Source organism: Eucyclogobius newberryi, unplaced genomic scaffold (genome assembly GCF_026437365.1).
Source record: "Eucyclogobius newberryi isolate DKJ021-1_F unplaced genomic scaffold, fEucNew1.0.hap1 SCAF_2, whole genome shotgun sequence".
In the NCBI taxonomy this organism is placed as follows: Eukaryota; Metazoa; Chordata; class Actinopteri; order Gobiiformes; family Gobiidae; genus Eucyclogobius; species Eucyclogobius newberryi.
The window spans coordinates 27,517,219-27,534,059 of record NW_027315834.1 but is presented as its reverse complement, the minus strand read 5'-3'; the positions used below and the strand labels follow the sequence as shown (position 1 = coordinate 27,534,059).

Sequence of the window (16,841 nt, the reverse complement as noted above, 5' to 3'; positions counted from 1 at the left end):
ATGATTTATCCACGCCACGAGGAAATATGATAAAAAAAATTGCTGAAAAAAATCGTCCATTCCACCTTTATGAAATTAAAATAACTTAATTAAAAGTTAACTAATAAATATGATAATATAAGATGCGTGAAACCACTATCAACATTAGATATTCTGTGATTACTCTTTGCCCTTACACAGTTCAACGTAATCTGTAGTATAAATATAAAAGCACAAATCCAATTAAACGAGCCTAATTAAAACCAGGACATTATTACTTTTCATTAGTTGACTGTTAGAAAAATAACTTCTAGGAAATCAAACTCCTGTGACTTAATTGGATCTTATAATGTACAAAGCATAGTTCATATATTTCAGTCTTCTCTCAATGCTAAAATGTGCACATAAACTGAATGTACATTTTAAAGTGGAAATTATATGCAGAATCAACTTCAATGAACTCACCTACCCCCTATCCCCGCCCATATCCCTGTACTCAGCTGTGATTATATGAAAAACGAGGACTCTGAGTGATACATGTAGGTTCTAAAAAGTCACGTAGAAACAAAAATAAAAACAGGCAAATGACAATCTGATGCTTATTACGGTGAAACGCCATCACGAGGAGGCGGGGCTTATCAGAAAGTCAATGCGCCCATTTCTGTTAGTTGCTTCAGATAATCAATATGCAGTTTACAGTGAACAACAATTAAAATGATGCACAATGTAATGTACTTAAGTTAATTTTCTAGTGCAATATCTGTCAGAGAATTTTGCAATTAGCCTTACTTTAAGACCAGAACATGTCTTGCATAATATAATTACCGGCCTGACATCCATACAAACTGTAAACTCCCACTTACGACCGCCCGCCCAATCTCTCCGCCCACACTAAAGCACCACTCACTCGCACAGTAACTCTAGTCGGGAACAACATGCACCACTTAGGCCCATTGTAGCAGAAGACAGACAGATGGCGGGAGAGGAACTTTTCAAAGTAGCACACGGAGCAGAAAGTCCCAACATTGAGAGTATCCGCAGACTTCCGTGGTCCATCACAGCCAGCCCGCTCCAAAACAACCCCACACCCAGTCCCAGAACAGCATCACTGGCAGACAACCCCGCGATGTGTTCACATTTCTCTCTATTTCTCACTTTCTTCCTGCATCTGTCACTCTCTCTCTGCGATACAAAGCCGGCGCCTGTTTATATTTTCATTGTATTCATTTGCGAGTGTCATGTGGAGTTTAGTTTGGGGCTCGTCCCTATTGATTTATCCCTTTGGATAGTTGATGCAGTTTGTGTTTCTCCTTGAAAAGCGTCTGTTCACCTCAAGAAAGTGGTGCAGAATGAGGCTTAGACAGAGGCTGCTTTTGATGAGTGATCAAAGCTTGCTTACAGACATAACGGTGTAGCAACCGCAACAACATTCCCTTTAAATTTAGCAGCTTTGGCTGAATGTTATGTATACGCCAAATCTTTTAGCCTGAGGGAAACTTTTGTATCGCGGAAAAACAGAGCTTTGTAAACAGAGTGTACAGCTTATAGCCCATGCCTTCATAGTCAAAATTATGAAATTAGATGCTACTGGAGTTCAGGGTCGGATTTAGGTGTTTGAATTTCAAAAAAATGGGTGGGTGGGACTGAAAAACTGTTGGCAAATGCTAGCTTGTGACACCTGCATTAATAGTATTGTTATTGTCCTTTAAGCATGTTCTTGAAAACCTGCTTTGCATGCATCTCATGCATTTTTGTTTTAGAAAAAAAAAAGGTTTTCTGAGGCTCAGAGGGAGAGGAAATATGATTCATCAAACTAGACTGAAGCTAAATACAACTCCAGGTATGTTTTTGATGAGGGAACAATGGTATTACATGGTTAAAAGCTCAAAAAAGTACATTTCGCATACAATATCCTATAATGTCACTTGAAATGGACTTGTTTAACGTCACACATCAGCTCACCTGCAACTAAGTCTGTTCTTCATGGTCAGATTATGTTAAAACAAAGCTCTTACTTGAGTAACAGAGCTTCAAACAGAGCAGTGCCTTCAGTTAGCGTTACCCCACCATGGAATATTGATGACATTTGCTTGAAAGTTAACAATAACCTACTCCCGATCACTCTGTAACATAAAAGTATTGGGCATTGAGAGCATTAATACAAAAAATAGATGATATAGTTAAAGTTCAGTTTGTGTCTGCTCATTGTTATTGTTATGCTGCCCAGAGGGTGAAATGGCCAAAGAAAAAAATATAAGGAAATTTATTAAATGTCTGAAAACCTAATCAAATTGTTTGCAAAGTGTTCCGTCTTATGCATAATGCAATGGCAACTGCTGTGATATTAGGTTATGCAAAATAACGTTCATGATTCAAAAACGTCTTTCTTTTGGGGGCTAAGACTGATATCAAGATGAACACTGAGACCGATGCTGTGAATTCAAATAATAAATCATATAAATGTCTAAAATGAGAGCAGAAAAACTACAGGGACGCCCGCAGTTGGACAATAGCCCGCAGCACTTTTGGACAAATGCGCTAGCTGCCGTGCATACGAAAGATAGATCCACACAATCTGCCAAAAATATTCGACATCTTTGTCTAACTTGCCGTGGCCAGATGTGTACCATTTACATCTGATCAGCGGGTGGTCCTAAATGACAGCCCCTCCCCACCGACAGGCCCTGACGTGATGCTGAGGATGTAGACGTTCAAAAATGTGATTTACAGATGGAAGAACAGATTCTATGTGACGCTATGAGAGTTTTACTGTTTTTGAATGAAAGAGACAATAAAATAATGTCACGTTAGTTCATTTGTGCTGACATAGAAGACATTTAACTTTGTGACAGTTTTTGTTTCCAGTTTGGATAAATAGGTCAAGTATTTACACAGATAATAACCATAAACCAATAAAAACTACTGCATTTTACCATCCAAAGGGTAAATTCTACTGGATAATTAGGCCCAATGCAACCTATTAGTTACAGTATCTGTCAAGTTATTCAAGTGGAAAGTCAAATCATTAGGCCTTCCAGTTTGAAACAATTGTAAGATTGGCAGTAATTGACTAAAAGATTTAGAATTATTATGGGCTGCAAAGTTATTTGAAATTGTGCTTTCAAGTTGTCGTCGGCCGTTAGTATCCAAGTCTTAATATATTCAGATACTCTGCTTAAAAAAATAAACTACTATTTTAAAGAATTACGCTCTTTTGCTGTGTCCGTGTTTTTGCCTTCACCAAACCCGGAAATGTGTCGTCACAGCGGGACATTGTCTAGCCAACACTGAGGATATTTACACTGATGTGGTCAGCGAGAGCGAGCAAAATACAACTAAATCCTCATCAAGTGAGCGGATTTCAACAGACAATGAACAGCATATGTTGAAGAACATGTCCTACAACTGCCATCTCATATATTTGAGCCTGAGCCTCGTCAGACGATGAAAATAGAGCGGATGAGAATGACGATGAGGAGACGAGAATGTGCTGCTGCTTACCGATGTGGATGATGGAGTCCGCGCTTGCACCAGAATATCCACAGTGCGGCGAACACAGCGCCGTGTGGATCCACAGCCCGGTGCCGCGCTGTGGATCCGGCAAACACGTCCAGACTTCGTTGTGAAAAAATGAAAGCTATATTCCACTTTACAAACGTTGCAGCCCATCTTTGAGACTAAAGATGGACAATTTTCAGTCAGCTCGAGTTTACTAAATAAGATCCCCCAAAATCCCCTCTGTAAATGTTTTAACAAAATGAACCAAGGATTTTAAACCTTGCTGTATCAATTTTTCAGATCTAAATAGGTACAATTTTGGCCATCATAAAATTGGCAATTTTTTTTTCAAATAAAATGCCTTATATCTTTATGAAAACCTTGTAAAAAATCTTCTTACATTTATGTGACAGGACAAGTTTCAAATTGATCTCTTTAGATTTAAGATTTCTTCCCATTCACCTTGTCTTAAAGTGGCAGACCACAGAAGTGTTCTCATGTATTCTATATAAAACAGCACAAATCAACACTTAAATAAGTTAACCTTGCAAGAAAAAAAAAGCTGGTTAATACGGTGAGTTTTATCCTCTACATTTATATTTGATACCGACATGTGTATGTTGTAACCTGAATATGTGCCTCTGGGGAACTAATTTATTCACACGATAATGTTGAGATTTTGTCTTTGCCAAGAAAGTGAGAATGCGTTAAGAGACGTGGGTGTTACCCAGCCCGCTGCTGTGTCACTGTTTATCCGGCACAACTGAACACATTTTAATGAAAGCTTTACACCCAACTTGTCTCACACGGGCTGGAGTTAAAGAAAATCATTACCTAAAGTGCAGACACATCGTTACGCCCACAACTTTTACAAGTAATCACCGCCCCGGCCTGGACGCTGTGTAGTTTGTAGCGACTGTTACAGGAGGCATAGTATGTGATGTGAATATTTACCGCGGGATGCTCCCACCTGTATCTGCAGCGTGGTAATCTCCTCCTCCAGCTGTTTCCCGAGAGGCATCTCCTTCAGCCTCAGCGTCACTAAACGTTCCTCCTCCTTAATTTGGAGCTGTAAGTCCATCATCTCCTTCTCCAGGATCTCAAGGGCCGTGTTCCCTTTGTTAATGTTCGCCTCCTGCACATTAACCTTTTCATAGTGGCCCAGTAGCACCTCGTCATGCTCCAGCAGCTTGATGCCCCTGAGGACGGAGCCATATTTATTACAAAACAATCAACAAGGCTCCGATTAGACCTAATTACAGGGGGTAATTTAACACACAGTGAATTGCGGCGCTCTACGGCCAAAGCGTGGCTCTTGCTCAGCGCCAGAAGAGCGTTTTCCTGGTGGCTGATTGATTGCGTGAGTTTCATCAATTCCACTTTGTTGTCTTCAAACTCCTGATTGATTTGCTGGAGCTTCGCAGCAACCTGAAATATATTTTAAAAAAGAAACAACATTTGGTTTTCTGAGGCTATTATTACTTTTTAAATCACATTCTTTGTCATGGTCACAGTGATCTCAACGGAACATTTGCAAATCCAACTGAAATGTGCTAAAACATATCTTTAAATGTATTATTTCTTTTGGAGTTTGGAGAAGAAAAATGTGAAAATGTGACAGTGAAATGTGTGAAATGTTTGATTCCCTTTCATTTTATACAGCTCTATATGAAACATGTCATAATGAACGATATACCGTGCTCAATATTCACATAAAAAACAACATCTACAATGTTATTAGATATATAAATTGCCGACCTCTAAATAGCGATTTATTTTTTGAGTTGAGCACTACTTACCGTATTTTTAAAGGTGCGACTATAAGTCGCACCTTTTTTCATAGTTTTGGCCGGGGTGCAACTTTTACATATATTTATACTCATATACTTATACTCCGGAGCGACTTATATGTGATATTATTTGTTATTTTCACACAGCATTTCATACTCCAGTGCAACTTATATGTTTTTTCTTCTCTATTATGCATTTTTTGGCTGGTGCGACTTATACTCTGGTGTGACGTATAGTCCGGAAAATACGGTACTTCTAAATACGACACTTAGGGCTGTACAATTTTGGAAAACAAGAAGTATTGCATTTGTGATTAAATTTGCAATATATGTTGCATTGAGCATTATAAACACGTCCTGAAGCGTTAACATTTGAGCAAAGACATGAAATATGAACTAATACTCTAATACAAGAATTCTATGCATTTCAGAACAGGTTTGTAGAGCTTTAAACTACAGGTGCAAGATATTTCTTTAAAAATACAGTATATTTTGGCCTTTGCAGAGTACATTCTAATATCAAAATCATTGCATACTTTGAATGCACTTTGATAATAACGCCAACTCAAATAGAGATTTTGATTGGATCGTGATGTAATGCATTGATTATTTGGCTTAATTCAAGTTGGAGCTGCACATTACATCAACCGGCCGCTCCAAAACCTCTCTCCCTCTCACAGTAAAAATGGCAGTTTACGTGTTTTAAAAATGTCATCAATATACACAGGCAATTTGACGGACATTTTTCAGAGTGCAATGCATTTTCCTTATTTGTGCATGACATCGCTTTTGCTGTTGTGCTGCTTTTTCCCCCAGTTAAATATTAAACTATTAACGATAGAAGAATAAAGCAACTATTATTGTTAAAATCTACAACAAACACTGTTAGCCCTGAACACGTGTAACTGTCATACCCATGTGTAATACTGACATAATCATGTGCAATACTGACATAATCATGTGCAATACTGACTTAACCATGTGTAATACTGACTTAACCATGTGTAATACTGACATAATCATGTGCAATACTGACTTAACCATGTGTAATACTGACATAATCATGTGTAATACTGACATAATCATGTGCAATACTGACATAATCATGTGCAATACTGACTTAACCATTTGTAATACTGACTTAACCATGTGTAATACTGACATAATCATGTGTAATACTGACATAATAATGTGCAATACTGTCATATTCATACGCAATAATGTTGTATTCATGTGCATATAACTGCTGTAAATAAGAGCGTTCACTTTGCCACCATTATTATTATTATTTTGTCTATAAGAGTTTTTCTATTAAGAGAGCTTCCTATAAGTTATCTGTTCTCCTACATTTGTATCTACTTGCGTTGCAACACCAAAATTTCCCCATTGTGTGGACACATAAAGGCTTATCTTATCTTATCTTAAAACTGTCTGCATGACCTCTCCACTACTCACACAACCCTCTTTGTTTACGTACTGACAAAAGCTGTTATTTGGTTATTTGGAACGTGTACCTTAGAGATATTGTTGCGTAACTTGTCTCTCACTTTGCAGCTGTGGGAGGTCTTCATGTACGCTTTCGTGACCAATCTGACAGAACAAAACAAAGCAAAACCAAAACAAGTTTAAAAGCAAAGACAAGCCTTGATTGTTTGCGACTCTTCAGTTCTTCATCAGCCTCCTTTCGAAATGAATTAAAAGCGTGATCGAAGACCTGTCTTTGCTGGTGACGATCGTGCGCTGAATCTCCGTCTCGTTTTCCAGGACTTTAAACTGTTCCTTCAGCTCTGTGATCGTTTGCGACATCGTCTGCTTCAGTCTGATGTACTTTCGTCTCTCCTCCATGATCGTAGCGCACAAATGACTATATTGGGAAATTCTAGACAGAGAAAACAACACTTGAGCACCTGTCGTGTACTTATAGCCGTTAAAACGATAATCAGAGCTGTCGAGAGGTCAGCTCAATCTAAATTTAAAAACTAGGCATCATATTACACATTTCATATCTTATAGTTCTACGGTTTACGATACAGCAATGGTTAGAGATGATGGTTAAGGTCAGAGCCAGGTTAATGGGGGATAATGTGAGAAAACAGGACTCAGGGAGCGTAAAATCCTTCTTTTTCACAACTTTCTAAGGAACATGGGGGACATTGAGTTGTTAATAATTGACATACACTACATGCACTTTCATACAAACACATTACCTCAGGTTTGTTTCTCTCTATGACATAATATATTCCATGTTCTGTTTTCGCGAGGTGCCAGACACATTAGGCGACATTTGAACACTGAAGTATGACCAATTAACAAGACAAGGTTTCCTTCCTCGACAACATTCACAGATTAAATGTTTTCCCCTGCTGTTTCGCGCACAGATGTGACGGGGACCAAAGGAAACGACAAGGGGACCGATGATTAGCAAAGCTGCAAAATGGTCGAGCGGTGGATTGTATGCAAATGCGGGGGGTTCAGAAATAGAAAAGGCACCTGCGCTGCAGCGTGGCGTCGAGCTTGTGGTGGTCCATGATGATAAGCTCTTTCTCTTTCAGTTCCTGTTCTATGTGGTGCGTCTTGTGCTGTGGAGTGCGCATAGATTTTGCATTAGTTATTGTGGTTGTGCCGTGAATAATATGACGAGTGCAGGTGCTAATAAGAAGCACCGACTGAATTGATATGGATACTTGAAGTGCTTAGAAGTGCGGCGGGAGTGAGCGAGTTACTAATATGCTTGGCCTTGCTCGGGCCAGCCAGTACAACACACTTTGAGCATAATTTACAGAGACGTTTTGGAACCATATGTTAGGGAGAGTTCAAATGGGCGTGATTGACAGCTGCATTTAACCAATCAGAGACAAAATAAATAGAGAATAAAAGAATAGATGAGAATATTTAAAAGGAGATTTCTTACACTTTGGATGTAGGAGGGACTGGCGAACTAATATCCTTGGCCTTTGCATTAACTTTAAGATATTTGGAGAATAGAAAAACGTTCATGTAAATTATGGAAAACCTGCTTATTGACATAACTGTCTTTGAAAATATGTGATTTTTCTGGTATACAATAATATGGCAATAAAACTACGCAATCTTACAATCTACAAGTGCAGTTGTTTTATGTGCTAACTCGGCCACTTGCTTGTCTCCAAGAAGAAACCCAAGTTTAATCCACAAACATCTCCATGGAAACAGCAGGAGGCAGACCCTCTACCAGAAAAGTAATTACTGCACCATTTAATTAAGTATAGCGTAGAGTATTTGACTGAAAACTATAATAAAGCTTGACTTAGGGCTCATGGCAAACTTCAGTCTGATAAACGTGCAATAAAAAGACTGCTAAGAAAATCGCAGTGTCAAATCTTCACATCGACACCGAGGAGAGGTCTTTGTCCGTGTGTCTCTGTGGTTGGTTTTGATAAATTATATCTTCTAAATACGCGAACCCGCTGCACCCGCCGCGCACAACAAACCGTGGCAAAAGGCGTGTATTGTTATCTGATGCACCTCGGCCCGGAGCATCTCCCTGTGCTTTTGGCCCCTCTCCTCCGCTTTAATCTGGGTCAGACATCTCAGCTCGTGCAGCTCCTTTCTCCGGCTGTTTGATTTCCGCACCGAGTCTCCGATGGCCGCGTACTGCCGCCTCTTGTGGCTCTCCTCCTCACTGGCTAATTGCTGCGGAAAAAAAAGTTTTGCTAAACACCTCAGGACTGACGCACTGGAAACGAAAAAATATGCTTGAACGTATTTCAACACAAACAAATACAATGAGGAGCGGCTCGCATCTACTTCTTCTGTAGTGGAGCTCTTTCAAAAGTTCAGAGTCGCACCCGTTTTTCAAAGCCGGCGTTCAGAGCCTCCACTTCTGTCTGAAGATCCAGCCGCTGTTGAATACGAGCTTCTCTCTTTGACACCGCGTCCAACTGAAATAAAAATCAAAACACAACAAAGTCAAAATCCTATACATTGTGTAATTTTCATGCGGCGCCGTCGGTGCTTTCACCTTTTTGTCAAATGTGGTGCTTTAGATTTCGCGGATGAATAAGAAAACAAACGGGCACAATTGGCACAAAGATGAGCCAGCTTTGGATAAAAATGGGTGCACTTTGAATCTCATATTATTAAACATTCATGGCAAAATAATTAATCCTATATATCAGGGTTTTCCTCTGGGGATGGAGGCGCTGGGTGACGCTGGGTCTGTTCAGTGAAACTAATTAAAAATGTATGGCTGTAAGCACTGGGATCCCCCGTCTCCACAGGCCTGCCAGTCCAGAGCTATGAACTGTGCAGCCGTAAGTCACGTCGCACCCTATAATTGGAACTAGATGTGAGCAATAATGATCATAACAGCTCGTGATTAAAGTGAGTCAGATTTCGACTGCAAACAATGCGAACTTCTATCATTTTAAAACCCTGGTCAGGCTCCATACTGGCGAAAGTTTGAACGCAACAACGAGAATTAAACGCCGCGGTCATCAATCAATCAAATCTTTTTAAGTCGATATGAATAACAGCTTTTTATTTCCCCGTGTTTTATTGGGTCACGATTAATAAAATTGTCTAATGCTGTTGATTTGTGAAACACACTAATTCCCTTGTGTGTCATTGGCGTTTCCATTGTACTGTCGCTGAGAGATTTGCTGACGCATTTCCCGAAAGAGAAGAGGAAGTTTAGTGTCACTGCTATTCCTTAAAAAACATCAATAGCATTCAAAGAAGATTTCGAAAATATGAGGGAAGTTTTAATGTGATGACACTTGATAGAATTAGACCAACCTAAAAAAGAATGTTTGACGAATTCTTGGAGGAGAAAAAAAGCACAGATTCTTGGAGAAAAAGCTTTTAACTGATAGAGCAGACTTTTGAGTGCGTTCTCCCTCTCGTCTCCTACCTGAGTCTTTAGCTCGCTGTAGATTGATCGTGTGTGCTCGAGCTTTTCAGTGGCTATGGTCAATCCGTGCTCCATCCTCTTGAGGTACTGCATCTGCCTGGAAAGAAATATGAAAAGCCTTTAAATATTTATACTATCATGGTCATGCCAGGATTACACTTTTCAACTCCACTGCTCCTGGAATGTATTGGCCAGAGATAATTATAGATTTTCTCAGTTCTTGTCAAATTATGCAAGCTTGGGAGCATATATTATTTTAGGAAGTGTAACTATTTATTTGATAAAGTTCAGCAAGCCTGGTTTTGTGCACTTCCTTCCTTCTTCACAGAAAACGAGCAAGAGATTTGCATTGTGACAAATATTTTTAACAGCAGACGCCTTGCCTAGGACTGTTTTCCATTATATACAACCCATCTGTGTGCAGTATAATATGAATTCACCATGATAACAGTAATATTGATCTATTCCCAAGCCTTTTTACCCTTGTCAAAGTTGTTTAATGTTACATCTTTTGCTTTGGTTCTGGTCAGAATCAGAGCGCTAAATGAGCCAAAAAAAATGTGTCCTCAATCTACTTATATGGCAGCAAATAGCATTCCAGTAAAGACGTGATCGAGGTTTTTAAATTAATAGAATTTCCATGGAAACAGCAGGTGGCAGACCCTCTACCAGAAAAGTCATAACAGCACCTTTTAATTAAGCTAATTTAAGCTAGTATACATGCGTACATGCGTTCGCACATCCAGGAACTTGTGCAGTAGAAACCGAGTCCGCCATTTAGAAAGGGGCACAACAGCACGTCTACTACATACGAAATCCAGGATATATGAGGCCAAAATGACAAAAACCTGCGTTCCGTTAGGACATCGCTCTGTTGACAGACCAAGAAATGATAGCTTTGTCGTGTACCTTAGTTTGCCGTTATTGTCTAAAGAATCAAAGTAGTCGTAGCTCATTATGCCATAGAAAAGGATGCGGTCGTGGTGGTTTATATATATCGCGTGCCCCTTTCAAAATGGCCGCTATGGGGAAGTCCCGGATGTATGACGTCACCGCAAACGCATGTATAGTGTATAGTATTTGACTGAAAACTATAATAATTAATGACTTAGGGCTCATGACTAACTTTAGTCAGATAAACGTACAATAAAAGACTACAGTAAAAATATAGTGTCAAATCTATACATTGACACTGAGGAGAGGTTGTCAGTGTCTTTGCCAGTTTGTCTTTGGGTTGGTTTTGACAAATCATAACCTATAAATACTCAAACCCACTGCACCCGCTGCCCACAACAAACCGTGGCAAAGTGTGTATTGTTATCTGGTGCGCCTCAGCCCGGAGCATCTCCCTGTGCTGTGCAGAATCACGACACTAAATGAGCTCCTTGCCAAAAAAAACAACTTCGATCCATTTATATATGTCAGCTAATGGCATCGCAGGTAAAGACGTGATCGTAATAAGGTTTTTAAATCAATAGACATTCACACAAACACACTTCAAAGTCAATTGGATTCTCTTTGTACCCGTTTATTTCTTTTCGCTGAGCAGACTGGCGCTTGTACAGGTGCTTTCTGTCAGCCGTGATGTTTCGGAGCTTCATTTCCATGACACCTCTGCGAACGGCACGTGGCAAAATGGTTCAAATTCTGAATAACTTTATCGTTCATAACAAAAACAGGGCCTTTCTACTTGTTTCCGGTGAGCTCCATTTGCTCCTCCATCAGGACCTCTCGCTCCTTCAGCCGCTGTCTGTACTTCTTTTGACTGGCTTCGACTTGTTCTTTAACGAGCTCTACTTCTTTCATTTTCCTCTTCTTCTCCGCCAGAAGGGAAGCGTTGTGCTCGTTCACCTCTTTCGCTCGCTGCCCCAGTACGGATGTCTCTGCGTTTAGGCTCTCCAGCTTCTGCAGTGCAGCTCTGTGGTGGAACAAGTGGAAGTTTGAAGAGGAAGAGAGGGGTAAAACAAGAAGAGACATAGGGAGAAAGAGTGTAATTATATGACCAAGACAAGAGAGGCTTATAGCTGTAACCTTGCACAGCAGCGGGGCAAATCAGCACAAGCATCTATCTTTTACACACAGCCGGCAGTATCCCTCCGCTTTGTGAATTCCAAATTAGCAGTCCTCCTTGCTCTCGTGGCTACAGACGATTTCCGCAACATTGCTCCTCCGTCAAATATTAATTTGAAATAAACATTAAAGAGACTGCAGTGAAGCCCAAAGCAAGATATTCCCGTGGTGACAAGGAGCATTTGAATATATGAATAATGGTGGTTGTAGTGCGGAGCTGTTATGCGGTCATCATCTGTGTGGAAAGATTTATTTGTGCAGTCATTTCGTGAGAACAGTGGCATTTCAATAAACTTTCTGTTCCCTTTTTGGAGCTAAAAAGTTTGATTTTCTCAGGCGCCAGAAAGTCTGCTGTAAATAAGAAGGAGAAGTGGACCGGAACCGTAACTAGCAGACACAAAAACCTGGCAACAAGTGGAAATATGTTTTTAACAATGAGTGAAAAAAGATTATAATTAGCCTACCTCTTGGTTTCTTGCTCATTTTTGTTGCTAATCGCTGAGCTGTAACCAAGGTTTCCCCTGAGCTGAATTAAAGAAGGTAGCTGCTATTGCAAAGTCTTATGAAACAGATTCTATTATAAATCGGACCATATTCCCTTAAATTCACAACTCCACATGAAAGATCACAGCAAGATTTAACTAATATATGAGAACAAATTTGCAAATCATAGAGTGCTGTAAATTTAAAAAGCTGCAGCTACTTCCTTGCTTAAAGTCACACTAAATATCTTTAGTGTTTGAAGTTTGTTTCCATAGAGATGTTACTGCTTTGCTTGTGTGGCACTAAACTTAAAGTTGTTTGTTGAGCAGTAAAAAATAAACACAGAGTAAATAAAACCAACTTATAATTTAAAGAGCATATGACAGGTTTTTATGTTTTTCTAATATTACCGTATTTTCCGGACATTAAGTCGCACCTTTTTCATAGTTTTGGCCGGGGTGCGACTTATATGTGATATTACAGGTAATTTTAACATGGCAAGTGACGCAGAAGAAGAATCTGCACTTCCTCTACCTCTGGAGTTTGTGGAGTTGTTTAGAAGTGACACAGAGGAAGAATAATTCAATGGATTTAGTGATTTGGGGTAAAACTGATGCTTTGGTAAACTTGTTAGCATGTTCTTTATGCTATAGTTATCTGAATAACTGTTAATATGTTACGTTAACATACCAGACACTTACCACAGTTCTGTCTGTGCCTCATGTAGCTGAAGGTGTTAGCGTTAGCATACGTACACCTATTCACCATGTTCTCTAATCTGTTATTATTTTAAATTGCATTTCAAGATGAAATGTCTGTTCTTGGTCTTGGATTTAATCAAATAAATTTCCCCCAAAAATGCGACTTATACTCCAGTGCGACATAATATGTTTTTTTTCTTCTCTGTTAAGCATTTTTTGGCTGGTGCGACTTATACCCCGGAAAATACGGTACTTGGCTTAGTGGGATAGAACCTGTGGTAAATATTGATCAGTTTAGTTTTACATCAGTCAAGTATATGAATACACTCACTCCTTTTTCTCCCGTTTTCTTGCCATCTCTTTAAAAACCCGGTCAGGTACGCCGATGAGTTGTGCTCTCTCAGCCTGGCGAGACACAGCTGACATAAATGGCATAACCAGATGATTTGTTACTTTATTGACGATACGCTGTGAGCCCGTGCACGCGTACAAACCTCTGTGAGCGCTAAGATCTCCTCTGTGTCCGCCAGCTCTTTCTGTTCTTTCGCTATCTGCATTTCATGGTGAGACACATCCTCCATCAGACTTCTGTGAAGAGCGGCAACACAGACATATTCACTCGGCACATGATTGACGTTACAAAATGTTTCTGCCGGAGTAAAAAGTCATATGAAACCAGCCCGACGTTGTGCACATCCAAGGACAACACAATACCTGATTTCAAGCTGTCTTTCAGTCAGCTCTTTTCTCAGATTGTCAGTTTTATCCTGGAGGGTTTTGGTTCGTTCTTCGATCTCCTGCAACGGAACAGACGAGATGAAATATAGGCACAGTAAGTCATTGTTTAGCTTTGGCTGCGCGTGGGCTGTTATTTTTGTCACTATCTCAGACTGTTTTGCCTCGTTTTTAATTTAAGTTGCCGTTCAAAGTTGTGGCTCCGCTCGGTGTTGTTGTTTTGATCTTTTTGTTTCTCGAAAGAACAATTGGATTTCGTTTCCTCCCACCAGGCAGAGAGCTTTTGTTCCTTTTAAAGCTTTGTAAACACTTGGTAAAGAATTCTTACCTGTGACTTCTGCATAAAATCAAGTATGCTGTTTTATGTTTGCTTAATCAGGTGGAGGGTGAATTTTTAATACAGAAACCGAGCCAAGAAAGTCTCTCATATATTGTATTGTTACTTTTAAATATTGTTACTTTTAAATATACCTCTACAACAATCACTGTTAGCAATGAACACATGTATACTGTCATACCCATGTGCAATACTGTCATGTTCATGTGCAATACTGACTTAATTATGTACAATACTGACATAATCATGTGCAATACTGACTTAATCATGTGCAATACTGACTTAATCATGTGCAATACTGACTTATCATGTGCAATAATGTCATATCCATGTGCAATATAACTACTGTAAATAAGAGTGTTTACTTTCCCACTATTATTATTATTATTATTTTTGTCTTATTTTATTTTTTCTCTCTATTCCTTATTAAGAACATGAGAGGTTCTGTCTTTAGGAGTTTTGTTTATAAGAGTTTTTCTATTAAGAGTTTTTCTTAAAGCTTTCTATAAGTTATCTGTTCTTTTACTTCTTATACTTCTGCACCTACTTGCATTGCAACACTGGAATTTCCCAATTGTGTGGACAAATAAAGGCTATCTTATCTTATCAAAAGTACAAATGTCGGTGTAATCCCTCATTCGTCCAGCAAACAAACTTCAAGAAAAGTACAAATAAATATGAGCGATTCAACAATAAATGATAAGATATTAAAGTGATTGAATATAGAACTACACCACCAGTGCAATAAAATATAATAATGCATTATTCATACATAGTGCTGTTTCAGATGCTAAAATTCGCTTTACACTTTTGAGAATAACTCGTTCTTCACTCCACACTGGGAATCTACTATTGTTCAAAGATAAATGTGATGTTCTAAGATAAAAATGGTTTTGTTTAGCTGTGGGTGTGACCGAAATGAAATTGAAACTGAAATTTCCTTTGCACACTTCTCTTTTATGTCTGAAATTGTTTTGTGATTTCTGTCATGTCTTTGGGATTTTAATGCATTTTTTCCCCTGTTGAGTGAAGCACTTTTGAATTGCCTTGTATACGAAGTGTGCTCTACAAATAAACTTGCTTTGTCTTGCTTTGAAGCCACAGCTGCCCTGGGGTAGAATCTTTAATCCTAGAATTACAGTATGTAACCAGGCCCTTAGATTACATACAAATATATACATAGGACTTCAGGAAGAGTATATTAGTGACAGCTAATGGTGATCCAAATAAATAAACAGAACAATATAGGTTTTATGGTGGTGTCTTTTTAATTTATCAAGACATGGACCATATTTAGTTTATTTTTTTAAACATCTATTGGAAGATAAGTCCACTTACAGTATCTGTGTTATAGACGTTTTACTTGCAGTCTTGGATTTGAACTGTGTCGCCACTATTATCAATGTGCATATGGATACTTCAGCTACACAATCTGCGCGGAGGATTAAAAATGCACTCCCGCCTGCTGTTGCCTTCATAGTGCACAATTGTATTCCTTATATACTTGTTGTAATGCTGTTAAAATGCCACAGGAATGACAGTGGCGAGAACATGTGTTGTGTGGCGCTAATTAAAGAACGGGGACAAAACGGTGAGTAATAGCGTGAATTTTAAACAGTTGAACTTCCGCTCCAGAGCAGTAATTATAGCACAACTCTAATTCTGTTCATTTGGTCACCGCTAAATGCATTGCTCCGGAGGATTGTCGTTTGGTGCTGATTTATAGCCGAGGACAGACTTTTATGCCTCGAAATGTCCAACTTCTAATTACTTGCTTATTGCTTTTTGCTCATGTAACTGTTGACTGCTCAAGCTTTACCGTGTTGTGGCAAACTCCTGACAGGGTGATTATAAAACTTACTCAATTTAAAAAATGCCCTGCAGATTTATTTACAGCATTAAAATGTCGTTTCAAAGCGACATTCATCAACTTTATTACGGTGGCTATACATGTATTAGTGCCTTAACCATGGTCTGGCTGGAGAGGCTCGCCTACGGTGCACGATTAGACTATGAGTGGATTCAAATGTTCCAATTTTTAATCACAATTAGGTTAATAATTTAGGAGGTAATTTGGACGTCGTCGTAAAGTATGAAAAAGCGCGTTTTTCATTAGCAGCTTTGATCTGGTATTACCCATTGCTTCCCCGCTGATTTGGGATCATTACTCTTTTCTGCCGGCAATTCCAGCTTCACCCACCGCACGGAGAAACCAAAGCATTCTGGGAATCTTTGGCCTGTGTCTCTTTCTGTGTCAGCTATAGCCACTTCAAGCACCTAACTGTTTCAATTTAGTTTTTGTCTTAATATTTAGAACAAAAGTATTTTTTGACAACAACAACTCAGCAAAAGTATAA

The 16,841-nt window shown here is 39.1% G+C and overlaps 2 protein-coding genes across 2 annotated transcripts in view; both read right to left on the bottom strand.

The window, feature by feature from the left end:
• The window catches only part of LOC140368045 (tetraspanin-8-like), a 276,094-nt gene that overhangs the window by 117,522 nt on the left and 141,731 nt on the right, over positions 1-16,841 (bottom strand). The gene's annotated exons all lie outside the window — the stretch shown is intronic.
• Positions 1-16,841, bottom strand: part of ccdc146 (coiled-coil domain containing 146) — a 93,795-nt gene that overhangs the window by 49,667 nt on the left and 27,287 nt on the right. The window contains exons 5-17 of the mRNA XM_072454909.1: positions 14,127-14,209; positions 13,907-14,000; positions 13,744-13,817; positions 11,849-12,076; positions 11,683-11,772; positions 10,159-10,255; positions 9,095-9,187; positions 8,772-8,939; positions 7,758-7,846; positions 6,982-7,146; positions 6,782-6,857; positions 4,757-4,905; positions 4,448-4,676 (exon numbers count right to left, since the gene is read on the bottom strand). Coding sequence (XP_072311010.1) covers positions 4,448-4,676; positions 4,757-4,905; positions 6,782-6,857; positions 6,982-7,146; positions 7,758-7,846; positions 8,772-8,939; positions 9,095-9,187; positions 10,159-10,255; positions 11,683-11,772; positions 11,849-12,076; positions 13,744-13,817; positions 13,907-14,000; positions 14,127-14,209 — 1,635 coding nt within the window. The remainder of the gene's footprint in view (positions 1-4,447; positions 4,677-4,756; positions 4,906-6,781; positions 6,858-6,981; positions 7,147-7,757; positions 7,847-8,771; positions 8,940-9,094; positions 9,188-10,158; positions 10,256-11,682; positions 11,773-11,848; positions 12,077-13,743; positions 13,818-13,906; positions 14,001-14,126; positions 14,210-16,841) is intronic.